The following is a 15,340-nucleotide window of genomic DNA, read 5'->3' on the forward strand; positions in this document are numbered from 1 at the left end:
CTTTATAGTGTTTTATTTACATTTTAGAGGTGATAAATTGGACAAATCGGGTGAAAAAAGCCGCTTCCCCACACAACATTTATCCCCCTTTCACTTTGACGCAGTAGATTTCGCTTCCCCACCCTCCATTTTTATAAAGACCCGGCAGAGCTCCATTGCTTTCTTCAATCATGAAGAGACGGGCAGCATGAAGGTCTCGTCATTGATTTAGCTGGAAAGGGGAGAAATTGTGCTTTACAATTATATTAATATTACAGTTGACCTGGAAGTATTACGTTTTTGTGGCGCTAAAATATGGTAAAATGTACGGAACAGCTTGATGTACAAAAGTGTGTTAGCGTTAGGCTATATGCCCTGCATACAGTTAGGCCCTAAAGCTTGGGCTTATGCACTAATGCCAGATGGCCTAAAATAATGAAAGCAAAACCTAATGTAGCCTATAGATATAAATTCACAAGAATGACACATTTATGTATTTTTTCAAGGTATAGTTTTCTCTGTATTCAATCCGCCTGCCGCCCACCCACCCTTCACCCACACAATATTTCATGACCCTAAACCCACCCGCCCCTCAGATATAACCGCTGGGACTGTGGGTTATGAGTTAACCCGCGCATCACTAGCGTGAGTGCAGGTAGGATATTGTGAGCGAGGAAGCAATACTGCTAAGCAGTACAGTGACGACTGTTACATAACCACATGCAATGTTAGCTGGCCTTAGCAAACTATTATGGAAGTATCGTCTAATTTTGATGGGGAGGCCTGTATAATTGACTCACCAATTATAACGATGTCAGTCATTTCCAACTCATATAATAATAAGTCTTACATGATTAGAGATGCATATCAACTTATATAAAATACCCTAAATAATGAAACGACTCATTGATATTGACATTAATAATAAACTGTTGAAGAGAGCTAAGAGCGACCATTTAGGCGTTGGACACCACATTGCTGCTTAACACCACATTAAATGTAATAGTATATATTGACATCTATATACAGTACCAGTCAAAAGTTTGGACACACCTACTCATTCAAGGGTTTTTCTTTATTTTTACTATTTTCTACATTGTAGAATAATAGTGAAGACATCAAAACTATAAAATAACACATATGGAATCATGTAGTAACCAAAAAAGTGTTAAACAAATCAAAATATATTTTATATTAGAGATTTTTCAAAGTAGCCACCCTTTGCCTTGATGACAGCTTTGCACACTCTTGGCATTCTCTCAACCAACTTCACCTGGAATGCTTTTCCAACAGTCTTGAATTAGTTCCCACATATGATGAGCACTTATTGGCTGCTTTTCCTTCACTCTGCGGTCCAACTCATCCCAAACCATCTCAATTGGGTTGAGGTCGGGTGATTGTGGAGGCCAGGTCATCTGATGCAGCACTCCATCACTATCCATCTTGGTCAAATAGCCCTTACACAGCCTGGAGGTGTTTTGGGTCATTGTCCTGTTGAAAAACAAATGATAGTCCCACTAAGCGCAAACCAGATGAGATTGCGTATCGCTGCAGAATGCTGTGGTAGCCATGCTGGTTAAGTGTGCCTTGAATTCTAAATAAAATCACACAGTGTCACCAGCAAAGTGCCCCCACACCATCACATCTCCTCCTCCATGCTTCACGGTGGGAACCACACATGCGGAGATCAGCCGTTCACCTACTCTGCGTCTCACAAAGACACGGCGGTTGGAACCAAAAATCTCAAATTTGGACTCATCAGACCAAAGGACAGATTTCCACCGGTCTAATGTCCATTGCTCGTGTTTCTTGGCCCAAGCAAGTGTCTTCTTCTTATTGGTGTCCTTTAGTAGTGGTTTCTTTGCAGCAATTCGACCATGAAGGCCTGATTCACACAGTCTCCTCTGAACAGTTGATGTTGAGATGTGTCTGTTACTTGAACTCTGTGAAGCATTTATTTGGGCTGCAATCTGAGGTGCAGTTAACTCTAATGAACTTATCCTCTGCAGCAGAGGTAACTCTGGGTCTTCCTTTCCTGTGGCGGTCCTCATGAGAGCCAGTTTCATCATAGCGCTTGATGGTTTTTGCGACTGCACTTGAAGAAACTTTAAAAGTTCTTGACATTGTCCGGATTGGCTGACCTTCTTGTCTTTAAAGTAATGATGGACTGTCGTTCCTCTTTGCTTATTTGAGCTGTTCTTGCCATAATATGGACTTGGTATTTTACCAAATAGGGATATCTTCTGCATACCACCCCTACCTTGTCACAACACAACTGATTGGCTCAAACGCATTAAGATGGAAAGAAATTTCACAAATTAACTTTTAACAAGGCACACCTGTTAATTGAAATGCATTCCAGGTGACTACCTCATGAAGCTGGTTGAGAGAATGCCAGGAGTGTGCAAAGCTGTCATTAAGGCAAAGGGTGGCTATTTGAAGAATCTCAAATATAAAATATATTTTGATTTGTTTAACACTTTTTTGGTTACTACATGATTCCATATGTGTTATTTCATAGTTTTGATGTCTTCACTATTATTCTACAATGTAGAAAATAGTAAAAATTAAGAAAAACCCTGGAATGAGTAGGTGTGTCCAAACCTTTGACTGGTACTGTACATTTCCTGTTGGACATGTGAACCTCCACATAAATTGAGATGCTGTCAAATGTGGACATGACAATGATTCCTTCAATCATTGGCTAATCACAGAGCAGATCTTCTAAATGGCTATACCCAATCACGGTCATATTACTGCCTACAAAACTACAGTACACCTGTCAAATATCTGATGGAAGTACATGACAAGCAATTACCCCCATTTCACACATTAAAGGTTTAAAAAAAATATATATATATATATAAGAAAATGTTCTGCTTAACAAGTCGTGTAAGACAGAGGTATGACATGTCAGCAATCATCGTATGACAGGCATGTCATTCCTGTGATAGTGGGATGATAATGTCTCCCGAGTGGCGCAGTGGTCTAAGGCACTGCATCGCAGTGCTAGCTGTGCCACTAGAGATCCTGGTTCGAATCCAGGCTCTGTCGTAGCCGGCCGCGACCGGGAGACCCATGGGGCGGCGCACAATTGGCCCAGCGTAGTCCAGGGTAGGGGAGGGAATGGCCGGCAGGGATGTAGCTCAGTTGGTAGAGCATGGCGTTTGCAACGCCAGGATTGTGGGTTCGATTCCCAAGGGGGGCCAGTATGAAAAATAAACTAACTGTGTAAGTCGCTCTGGATAAGAGCGTCTGCTAAATGACTAAAATGTAAATGTAATGTAAAAATGGATGACAATGTTGTGAGCATGTTAGTCCGGAGCCTAGACGTCAGGCACACGTGGCTACAGTATGGCAGGTTTGTTTAAGTAAAGTGTTACCAAACAGTGAAACTAGACCGCAGGTATCAACTCACAGATAGTTGGCCAGGTTGTGTTCCTGCAGAGTGTGTGTTTCGAATCCATGGGGCACGTTGTCCAAGTAGTCATTCCCTATTCCACAGATGAAACACTTGGTCTACAGGGAAGGAAGAGAGAGGTGTCTGACATTTACATAACACATTTATAGCACATGCATATTGTTCCACGTGAATAACATAAAGAGACAACCAACATGACAAGTACTTATTGTGTTAAAGATAGTGAATGCATTCCCCTAATTCTAACTCTGCTTTAGTTGTTTTCATGTAAATTCTAGAAGTAATTTGGAATATCGTAAAAGTTGATTCATTTTAGACTGGATAATCATTAGGGCTGTTAATCAGTTAACTCAAGTTAACTTGTAGTAATTTTAGTGCAATATTTTTTATTTTCTCGCAATTAATCGCATTGTCTGAAAGAATTGAAAACACATTGAAAACATCCAAAATACATAATCTATACAACTAAAATCTACATTGTGATGTAAAAACAAGTTGACATTGAGGTTAAAGTGTGCTTTCTCAACAATGCGATTAATCACGATTAATCACAGCAAATCCTGCGATTAACTTGATTAAATTTATTTTCTTCATTTGACAGCCCTAGTAATCAAATGATGGAATTAACACATTTGCATTTCACAAGATCTAGTCATTATGCAGAAATATACTCTCCGGCTTTCAGAACACCTTATTCCTTAAAGTGGTGTGTGCACATGCATATGCATGTGAGAGTGTTGACTATAAAAGGTTCCCATCTACTTCAATTTAAAGCTATATAGGGATGCAGATATGTATTTTCTGATAAACCACAGCCCAGGTTATATCTGCCAATGCAATTTAAAACTTTTTTTCAAAACATGGTCTAATTATCTCCATCTCATTAGAGATACAGTGGGGAGAACAAGTATTTGATACACTGCCGATTTTGCAGGTTTTCCTACTTACAAAGCATGTAGAGGTCTGTAATTTTTATCATAGGTACACTTCAACTGTGAGAGACGGAATCTAAAACAAAAATCCAGAAAATCACATTGTATGATTTTTAAGTAATTAATTTGCATTTTATTGCATGACATAAGTATTTGATACATCAGAAAAGCAGAACTTAATATTTGGTACAGAAACCTTTGTTTGCAATTACAGAGATCATACGTTTCCTGTAGGTCTTGACCAGGTTTGCACACACTGCAGCAGGGATTTTGGCCCACTCCTCCATACAGACCTTCTCCAGATCCTTCAGGTTTCGGGGCTGTCACTGGGCAATACGGACTTTCAGCTCCCTCCAAAGATGTTCTATTGGGTTCAGGTCTGGAGACTGGCTAGGCCACTCCAGGACCTTGAGATGCTTCTTACGGAGCCACTCCTTAGTTGCCCTGGCTGTGTGTTTCGGGTCGTTGTCATGCTGGAAGACCCAGCCACGACCCATCTTCAATGCTCTTACTGAGGGAAGGAGGTTGTTGGCCAAGATCTCGCGATACATGGCCCCATCCATCCTCCCCTCAATATGGTGCAGTCGTCCTGTCCCCTTTGCAGAAAAGCATCCCCAAAGAGTGATGTTTCCACCTCCATGCTTCACGGTTGGGATGGTGTTCTTGGGGTTGTACTCATCCTTCTTCTTCCTCCGAACACGGCGAGTGGAGTTTAGACCAAAAAGCTCAATATTTGTCTCATCAGACCACATGACCTTCTCCCATTCCTCCTCTGGATCATCCAGATGGTCATTGGCAAACTTCAGATGGGCCTGGACATGCGCTGGCTTGAGCAGGGGGACCTTGCGTGCGCTGCAGGATTTTAATCCATGACGGCGTAGTGTGTTACTAATGGTTTTCTTTGAGACTGTGGTCCCAGCTCTCTTCAGGTCATTGACCAGGTCCTGCCATGTAGCTCTGGGCTGATCCCTCACCTTCCTCATGATCATTGATGCCCCATGAGGTGAGATCTTGCATGGAGCCCCAGACCGAGGGTGATTGACCGTCATCTTGAACTTCTTCCATTTTTTTATAATAGCGCCAACAGTTGTTGCCTTCTCACCAAGCTGCTTGCCTATTGTCCTGTAGCCCATCCCAGCCTTGTGCAGGTCTACAATTTTATCCCTGATGTCCTTACACAGCTCTCTGGTCTTGGCCATTGTGGAGAGGTTGGAGTCTGTTTGATTGAGTGTGTGGACAGGTGTCTTTTATACAGGTAATGAGTTCAAACAGGTGCAGTTAATACAGGTAATGAGTGGAGAACAGGAGGGCTTCTTAAAGAAAAACTAACAGGTCTGTGAGAGCCGGAATTCTTACTTGTTGGTAGGTGATCAAATACTTATGTTATGCAATAAAATGCAAATTAATTACTTAAAAATCATACAATGTGATTTTCAGGATTTTTGTTTTAGATTCCGTCTCTCACAGTTGAAGTGTACCTATGATAAAAATGACAGACCTCTACATGCTTTGTAAGTAGGAAAACCTGCAAAATCGGCAGTGTATCAAATACTTGTTCTTTTAGATTCCGTCTCTCACAGTTGAAGTGTACCTATGATAAAAATTACAGACCTCTACATGCTTTGTAAGTAGGAAAACCTGCAAAATCGGCAGTGTATCAAATACTTGTTCTCCCCACTGTACATACATAGGTGTGTGTGAACGCTTTTATGAAAGCATGTTACTTATCTCACCTCCATGTCCTCTTTCACCTGCTCCTGCTGGTCACGGAGCTCCCCAAAGGCATCAATTATCAAACCTACAGGAAACACAGACATGAGTGTGTGTGTCACAAGTATGTGTGCATGTGTATGATTATGTGACAGGTTACAGGATAACTATAAGATACTGGAGGGATAAACAGATACATTAGCATTCCTCTATTCTCAATCGCATATGAAATATTCATCAAGACAGACAAATCTGTCTGACCCACTGGTGAATAATGGAGAAGAATTTGTGTGTGTATGCGGTGTGTGTGTGTGTATATGTATCGTCAACATGCTGTCTCACCCTGAATGATGGCCAGGAGGATGACGATGACGAAGAAGAAGAAGGTGATGTCGAAGATGATCCTGACCACCTCAAACTCGTCCCCGGCCGGGTCCTCAATCTCGTCACCGATGCCACCCCCCGCGCGAACGCCCACGTACATATGGAACATATAGCACTGGAGAACAAGTAGGAGTAGCCAATTGACTTTGCTACTTAACATTGCTGGGGTAGTCCATGGGGGATACACAGCTCTTATTATGAACGAGTTGAGCGATCTTACTCTTTAACTAAACATGTTGTTGCTGAGATATTGCATGCATATACATATCTACGTGTCATACTAACATTACCGGTGAACCTTCAAGTCTGGTGTATTGTATTGTAATGCAATGCATTTCTAAAGCATAACAAGTCTGTCTGTCTGTCCTCAGTGAGTGACAGTGAAATTCATATTAAAATAAAACAGACAAGGCCATTATAAAGTAGATAATTAATTCCCAGTGAGACAAAGAGCCCAGCTCAAGCTGGAGAGGGTTATCTTAATCCAAGTGTCCATCAATCCAGGGTGGATATAGAGGGGCATTAAGGCTATGTTCACCTCAACTATGGGCATCACTGCCAGAAATCCTCCTCCTTGGCTTATCAGACTCCTTGGCTAGTTTAGACTATGTGTGAGTGTGTGTGTGCACGTGTCTGCATGCATGTGCTACTAAATGTGCTGAACTCACAGTGAGCATGTCGTCACACTTCATGTCCAGAGCTTCTCCATCTTCACTCTTGTTGTAGAACTTGCGGAAGAAGTTGAAGGCCACCACGGTGTAGAGATACACCACCACTGCCAGCAGCCCCAAAGTCAGGACCAACTGACAAACACATATACAGCATTATGGGATTTAATACTCTCTAAAGCCCCCCCCCCCTCCAAACACACACACACGGCAACAGGGTTTTCCAGTTGTCTATACTGTACCTGTTTGCCATTGTGGGTAACAGAGGTCAGGATGGTTCTTAGGGTCTTAAAGCCCATGGCAATATCCAACAGGTGAGCAGCGAAGAAGAAGTTATTATAGTGACCCAGGACAGACATGGTCATATACCATGCCAGGTACAGGAAGGACTGTGTACACACACGAGATAAGACAGGAAGACAGCTTGGGTACATCACAGACACTATAGCAACTATCATCATATGATCTACATAAATATCTATGGAAAACAAAGACTATAAAACACATACTGTATGTAAGGATGAGTCATCATCATATATATATATATATATATAGAACACAGTAAGACGATAAAGTATACATTTACATTTACATTTTAGTCATTTAACAGACGCTCTTCTCCAGAGCGACTTACAGCTGCTTTACTTACGTTGTCAGTGAACACTACTCCTAGTTTCCACATCTGATACTTGGCATCAATGGAGTTTAATCTGAAACAGACATCAATTAGATATCTAGTCAGTCTTCTTAGGCATGGATCCATCACTGTCTGGTCTATTCATTTAAGGAGACACCCTCAATAAAAATATGAGAGTCATAGAGGTAACTGTAGAGTTCAAAAAGTACTCGCTCTCAAAACCATGAAAAGGAATAACCCAAGGAGGCCGATATGCAAAAAGAATACAATTATTTTAATTCATGCTCAAAGGAATACAAAAAGTGAAAGTGCAAGGTGCTATATAAAAATTCAAAAGGAACGGAGCATATCGGCCTCCTTGGGTTATTCCTTTTCATGGTTTTGAGAGAGTACTTTTTGAACTCTACAGATATTTTCTCTCCCACACACCGGCCGCCTTTCATTCCAGCCTGAACACTAACCCTCATACTGGCTTTCTTCATACAGGTAACTGCCATAATAAAAGGAACACTTGAGTAAATGAGGGAAACAAAGTATATTGAAAGCAAGTGCTTCCACACACGTGTGGTTCCTGAGTTAATTAAGCAATTAACATCCCATCATGCTTAGGGTCATGTATAAAAATACCCAGTTGCCCATTATTTTGGCTACCATGGCTAGAAGAAGAGATCTGAGTGACTTTACAAGAGGGGTCTCAAAGGAGCATAGGGGGTTTAAGGGTGTGTGTGTGTCTCAGTCACCAGATCTCAACCCAACTGAACACTTATGGGAGATTCTGGAGCAGGGCCTGAGACAGCGTTTTCCACCACCATCAACAAAACACCAAATTATGACATTTCTCGTGAAAGAATGGTGTCGTATCCCTCCAATAGAGTTCCAGACACCATCTATGGCAAGGTGCATTGAAGATGTTCTGGCGGCTCGTGGTGGCCCAACACCCTTTATGTTGGTGTTTCCTTTATTTAGGTTACCTGTATATTGTACTGAACATAGAACTCCTTGAGTTTGAATATCACATATTCCTCAGATATGTAACCAAAAGGATTCAATGATATCTTGGCTCACACATCCTGTTTTATAATTTGTCATAACCATTTACAAAACACATTGGAATATTGCAATACAACCTGATTCAAACTGGTCATTACTGCCACCTTCTGTCAAGACACTTCAGAATGTAAAGTACTGCACATTCTGTTTTAATCTCATTTCTTCAAGCAAGTGATACACACAGACACACCCACGCCTGACATCAGTGCTGTCGCTTTAGACGATAATGCTCAAAGTGCTGCTGAATACAAGGTAATGTTTTCTTTGTAAAGCCAAACATCCTTAAAGCGTATCTAGAATAACAATTAAATACTCTATTTAGTTTAGAGACAAACATTTGTGGGGATTCTATAGATGGGTTGGCTTGCAACGTCACGAAAATGATGTGCGTGCATTGAGCAGGCAGAAGTCTGTGTGGCATTATGATTCTGAATGGTCAGATAGCTAGCAACAATGACAAGAAGCTGCCATGTGGGGAATCGTAGGTGGCTCGTTTCAGATAGTTCTATCTTGTTATTGATACCATGTCTTGTTTGGAGGCGTTTTGACTCATATCACATCTATGCTAATATGGCAAAAATTTGCTAGCTAGCTAACCAACAACTGTAACAATGTATTTGAGAGACAACAAGTGCTCATTGTGCAAATTTATGTTTTCAATAAACATAGGAGACGAAATATAGTTTACATGTAGTCAACAATCTAAGCCAACCCTGTCTGTTCTGCCCCACAATTATGCATGCATTGGTTTTGTTGCTAAACAACCAACCCGTCTATCTATTCCTGGCTAGTGAAGGGTATGGCTACAGCTGACATAGTTCAGCGATGTAACTTAGTGACTGATAGACCTAGATTCTAGCCTCACACAGGAGGTATGTACAATACAGAACAGTATAGTATTGTACAGTAAACAGTACATGGCTTTAAGGGATCACACATACAGTGAGGGAAAAAAGTATTTGATCCCCTGCTGATTTTGTACGTTTGCCCACTGACAAAGACATGATCAGTCTATAATTTTAATGGTAGGTTTATTTGAACAGTGAGAGACAGAATAACAACAACAAAAATCCAGAAAAACACGTCAAAAATGTTATACATTGATTTGCATTTTAATGAGGGCGGCAGGTAGCTTAGTGGGTAAGAGCGTTGTGCCAGTAACCGAAAGGTCGCTGGTTCTAATCCCCGAGCCGACTAGGTGAAAAATCTGTCGATGTGCCCTTAAGCAAGGCACTTAACCCTAAATGCTCCTGTAAGTCGCTCTGGATAAGAGTGTCTGCTAAATGACTAAAATGTAAATGAGGGAAATAAGTATTTGACCCCTCTGCAAAACATGACTTAGTACTTGGTGGCAAAACCCTTGTTGGCAATCACAGAGGTCAGACGTTTCTTGTAGTTGGCCACCAGGTTTGCACACATCTCAGGAGGGATTTTGTCCCACTCCTCTTTGCAGATCTTCTCCAAGTCATGAAGGTTTCGAGGCTGACGTTTGGCAACTCGAACCTTCAGCTCCCTCCACAGATTTTCTATGGGATTAAGGTCTGGAGACTGGCTAGGCCACTCCAGGACCTTAATGTGCTTCTTCTTGAGCCACCCCTTTGTTGCCTTGGCCGTGTGTTTTGGGTCATTGTCATGCTGGAATACCCATCCACGACCCATTTTCAATGCCCTGGCTGAGGGAAGGAGGTTCTCACCCAAGATTTGACGGTACATGGCCCCGTTAGCAGAAAAACACCCCCAAAGCATAATGTTTCCACCTCCATGTTTGACGGTGGGGATGGTGTTCTTGGGGTCGTAGGCAGCATTCCTCCTCCTCCAAACACGGCGAGTTGAGTTGATGCCAAAGAGCTCGATTTTGGTCTCATCTGACCACAACACTTTCACCCAGTTCTCCTCTGAATCATTCAGATGTTCATTGGCAAACTTCAGACGGGCCTGTATATGTGCTTTCTTGAGCAGGGGGACCTTGCAGGCGCTGCAGGATTTCAGTCCTTCACGGCGTAGTGTGTTACCAATTGTTTTCTTGGTGACTATGGTCCCAGCTGCCTTGAGATCATTGACAAGATCCTGTCGTGTAGTTCTGGGCTGATTCCTCACCGTTCTCATGATCATTGCAACTCCACGAGGTGAGATCTTGCATGGAGCCCCAGGCCGAGGGAGATTGACAGGTATTTTGTGTTTCTTCCATTTGCGAATAATCGCACCAACTGTTGTCACCTTCTCACCAAGCTGCTTGGTGATGGTCTTGTAGCCCATTCCAGCCTTGTGTAGGTCTACAATCTTGTCCCTGACATCCTTGGAGAGCTCTTTGGTCTTGGCCATGGTGGAGAGTTTGGAATCTGATTGATTGCTTCTGTGGACAGGTGTCTTTTATACAGGTAACAAGCTGACATTAGGAGCACTCCCTTTAAGAGTGTGCTCCTAATCTCAGCTCGTTACCTGTATAAAAGACACCTGGGAGCCAGAAATCTTTCTGATTGAGATGGGGTCAAATACTTATTTCCCTCATTAAAATGCAAATCAATTTATAACATTTTTGACATGCGTTTTTCTGGATGTTTTTGTTGTTATTCTGTCTCTCACTGTTCAAATAAACATACCATTAAAATTATAGACTGATCATTTCTTTGTCAGTGGGCAAACGTACAAAATCAGCAGGGGATCAAATAGTTTTTTCCTTCACTGTATCCACTCACAGAGCTGTCCAGGCTCCCTCTCTCCTGGGCCTCCTCCTCTCCTGTCCCTCAGAGCTGAAGTCGAGAGCAGCCTTATCCAGCCCCAGCAGCTCACTGATGCGGTCACAGCCATAAAACTTCCCATACTTGTCCATCACCTGAAGAAAAGGGTTGAGGGTGATTGACTTTAAAAAGCAATGCTATGGAGAGAGTATAATTGCTTAAGCCATTATATGGTTCATAGATCTCCAGTCTCTTTTTATGACACTAGACTGTGCTGTGATATACGTGTAGACGCTGACTCAACTATACACAGAGAATCATGTGTGGTGAATAGGACTGCTGTACCTACCTTCCTTTTCACAAATTTATCCCAGTAATTACTGGGAAATGATCTGAAACAGAAAACATAATTGAGCATCATAAAACACGACTTAATTCAGAAAGAGTTCCACAATAAAAGTTGTAATGGTCTATGAGAGTCTAAGAGAGAGATCCGAGCATGCACAGTGATAGACTGGTTCTGTATGTCATTCCATAATTCAGCCTGATCCTCACTGAACTACACGGAACTGTAGATTAGATGAGTGTAGGACTGTAGAGTGTTGTAGTTCAACCAAAGTAGGTGATAAACAGGGTTTATTAAGCAGCTATAAAGGCCCTAAGAGGGGACTGACTGTGTGGTGATGACCAGCCTGTCCCATTGGCCTTTGATGTCCTCGTCAGGTGGCTGCTCAGTGACATAGAGGCCGTCAAACTCCATCTTCCTCGCCACGTCCTTCTCCCGCTTAAAGATAACCAGCGGGACCTACAGTAGCAGCCAATCACAAACAACAGAGTGATACAGTAAGTAGAAAAAACACTATTATTTACAAAGTTCACATTTCAAATGTACTACATTTGCTGCCTACACTCAGAAAAAAAGGTGCTATCTAGAACCTTAAAGGGTTCTTCGGCTAACCCCATAGGATAACCCTTTGAATAACCATTTTTGGTTGCAGGTAAAACCCTTTTGGTTCCAGGTAGAACCCTTTTGGGTTCCTTGTAGAACCTTTTCTACAGAGGGTTCTACCTGGAACCAAAAAGTGTTCTCCTACGGGGACAGCCAAAGAACCCTTTTGGAACCCTTTTTTCTAAGAGTGTAGTTGGTGCTGGAAAACCAAATATGTGTAGCCCTCAATGGATCTAATTACTAGCTAGTATAAACTAAAGACAGAACGTGATGTACTGTAGATTCACGCAACACTCATTGGTATGCACTGTCACAGTGGACTGACTCCTGTCTGTTTGTTCCCTGTGAGCTGCCGTACCTTCAAGCAGTAGTAGCCAATGATACAGCAGAAAGAGATGAGGGTGTGAGCAATGGACAGGAAACAGAGAGAGGGCTCCATGTAACCAGTGCTCTCCTCCAGGACAAACTGCATACTGTCTGAGGTGTTGTCATCGACCAAGGGGTCTTCTTCATCCAGGTCCCCTGAGCTGTCGTAGAGCACTGCCACCTTCTCCTCTTCATCACTTACAGAAGAGGATGATGACACCTGGGACACAGTAACAATGAGACAGTTAAGGACAGTGAGACTGTCAATCAATTTCACAGACCAGCAGGACATTCCCATTTAAATATTTGCACTGGCAGTCACACAGTAACTCACCTTGTAGAAAAGGAGAATGAAGTTGATAGCGAAAGCAACAAACAAAGCCAGCATCCGCATGTTGTAGAAATTCCTCGCAAAGTAATTCTGAGAAATTAGATATGGTCAAATTCAGAGGAGCGAGAAAATACTTGTGTGTGTGTATATGTCTGTTTGTGTGTGTGATAGATAGTTTCTAACCAACAGTTTCTTCTGGTGAGTGGTTATCATTTCCCAGAAGGCTGATTCCTGAGGCTCTGGCTCCTCAGGTTTGCTGGAGCATCTCCTAACTCTCCATTTAGCCTTCACATCCTTCTTCTCAGAATCTTCTCTTCTGCAAAGTCACTTTAAAACTTCAGCTCAAAGTCAACCTAAACGGTTTCATATTCAATTGTTTCCATCGTGTGAGATTACGCTAACACAACAAAATATTCAGTCATTTTCTTAGTTTCACTTTGCCTGAAGTTGTTCAGGATTACAGTCAGAATGTAATCAGGCCTTTAAGGGTAAGGATGAAATTGAAAAATACTCACTCTGCTTTCTCCAACTCAGACACTTTCTCTTCTCCTTCTTCACTATCTCCTTCTCTGGTACCTTCAACCTGAAGCCATTAACAGGATATGCATTAAACATGACCCAAGAGTACATTACTAACCTCTATCACAATAGTGTTTAAACAAACTGTCAACAGGTTTCGACCTAAACTGAGCAAAACGTTGAAGGGAAAAATGTAATGTAATGAATACAGTATGGTTCTACGGCACCAACAAACCAAACATGCCATATCTAGGTCACGCTGGGACAACCGTCACAAAAACACTGCAATAATACCTGGTGTTTCCCATTGGGCTCAGCAGGGGATTGTTGGCCAGTGGCTGCATTGAACAGGTCAGTCAGACTGGCTGTTAAGTCATGAGTTATTAGTCTGTACTGACCTCCTTCTCTCCTCACTCGCAGACCGAAAATGTCTGACAGGACATTGGTGTCCCTGGAGGAAACTGTTGACTGGCTCAGCCGCCTTAGCTCCTCCCGGGAGGAGGACCTTGTGCTGTATCTCCTCTCCCTATAACCCCCTGACCCCCCTGTGACCTCATCGAGTGTGGGGTCAAGGATGCCACCAAAAAGGTCGAACACCCTCATCTTCTTGGCCCCCTCTATGAGTCCTCCACTTACAAAAACTACGTACAGTACATATAAGAAGAAGCGAACTACAGAACAGACAAAGTGGACCAGACCCATGATCATGGCCCGTAAGAAGGAACCAAATATCATGACTAAATCCCTCAGAGTTGTCTTCTTAATCTGCTTCTTCAGGTTCTTCACAGAGAGCATTGACATCAGCATCATCAAGCCATACGGTAGAGCGAAGACGATGAGCCATATTGTGGACATGGAGAAAAGTCCCATTTTGGATCTTTCCCCCTCCTCCTCATCATTCTTCCCCCTGTCTTTTTCTTCCTCCTCTTCTGTCTCCTTGCCTGCTGACCTCTCCCCAGTGTCTGTCCCTGATATCTGGGCAGCCAGCTGCATCTCAAAGATGGTGTCCTCGCAGAAGTTGACAAACATCTCCATCTTCTCTTTCCCATCGCCCTCATTGACCACGTCGAAGATGAACTGTCTCTTGGACTCTTTGACCTGAGGCTTCTCCCACTGCGTGCGGCTGGACTCGCTGATCTCAAAGTAGACCCTCTCGATGCGCTTGCCACTGCCAAGGATCTCAATACGGCCCAGGTAGGGCTGGAAGTAGCTCAGAACACACTCTGCCAGCTGCAGAAAGGTACCAAGACGTGAATCGTGAGGCATGTGCTCCGACAGGTTGGTTAGGAGAACAGCAATGTTGAAGCCAATGTCTTTGGCTGGCTCGTGGAAGCGATCCACGAAGGCCTCGTAATCCAGGAGCTCGCTTTCATCCGTCTCCGTGCAGGAGAGTAGAAACTGGGTCTCGGATTGAGAGTAGCGCTTGTAGGCCTCCATGGCCTTCTGGAAGTCCTTCTTGGAGATGCGACCTTTGCCGTCGGGATCATACTCTTTGAATGCGTCAGAGGAGGTCAGGTCTTTGAGTTTGAGGAACATGTCGAAGAACTTTAGGATCATCTCGACATTGCTAGATGATTCCACCAACATGTCCACCATCTGCTTGCCAATTGTTCCATTTACCACATTACCTAGAGAAGAAAATGAGATGAGTTCACAAGTTTAGCTTTGTCTATTGCAATTCACAAATATATTCACCATGTAAACTACTCAACCAGT

General features: G+C 42.7%; 1 protein-coding gene across 1 annotated transcript in view; it reads right to left on the reverse strand.

The window, feature by feature from the left end:
• The window catches only part of LOC311110591 (ryanodine receptor 2-like), a gene marked incomplete at both ends in the record, with an annotated part of 90,749 nt that overhangs the window by 5,012 nt on the left and 70,397 nt on the right, over window positions 1-15,340 (reverse strand). Inside the window, 14 exons of the mRNA XM_084153110.1 lie at window positions 3,398-3,498; window positions 6,066-6,130; window positions 6,385-6,541; window positions 7,095-7,229; window positions 7,337-7,483; window positions 7,744-7,804; window positions 11,478-11,614; window positions 11,809-11,851; window positions 12,134-12,264; window positions 12,767-12,994; window positions 13,109-13,195; window positions 13,289-13,421; window positions 13,621-13,688; window positions 13,919-15,252. Of these exons, the coding sequence (XP_084009236.1) occupies window positions 3,398-3,498; window positions 6,066-6,130; window positions 6,385-6,541; window positions 7,095-7,229; window positions 7,337-7,483; window positions 7,744-7,804; window positions 11,478-11,614; window positions 11,809-11,851; window positions 12,134-12,264; window positions 12,767-12,994; window positions 13,109-13,195; window positions 13,289-13,421; window positions 13,621-13,688; window positions 13,919-15,252 (2,827 nt within the window). The remainder of the gene's footprint in view (window positions 1-3,397; window positions 3,499-6,065; window positions 6,131-6,384; window positions 6,542-7,094; window positions 7,230-7,336; window positions 7,484-7,743; window positions 7,805-11,477; window positions 11,615-11,808; window positions 11,852-12,133; window positions 12,265-12,766; window positions 12,995-13,108; window positions 13,196-13,288; window positions 13,422-13,620; window positions 13,689-13,918; window positions 15,253-15,340) is intronic.

Source organism: Coregonus lavaretus (genome assembly GCF_964263955.1).
Source record: "Coregonus lavaretus genome assembly, chromosome: 36".
Taxonomy (NCBI): domain Eukaryota; kingdom Metazoa; phylum Chordata; class Actinopteri; order Salmoniformes; family Salmonidae; genus Coregonus; species Coregonus lavaretus.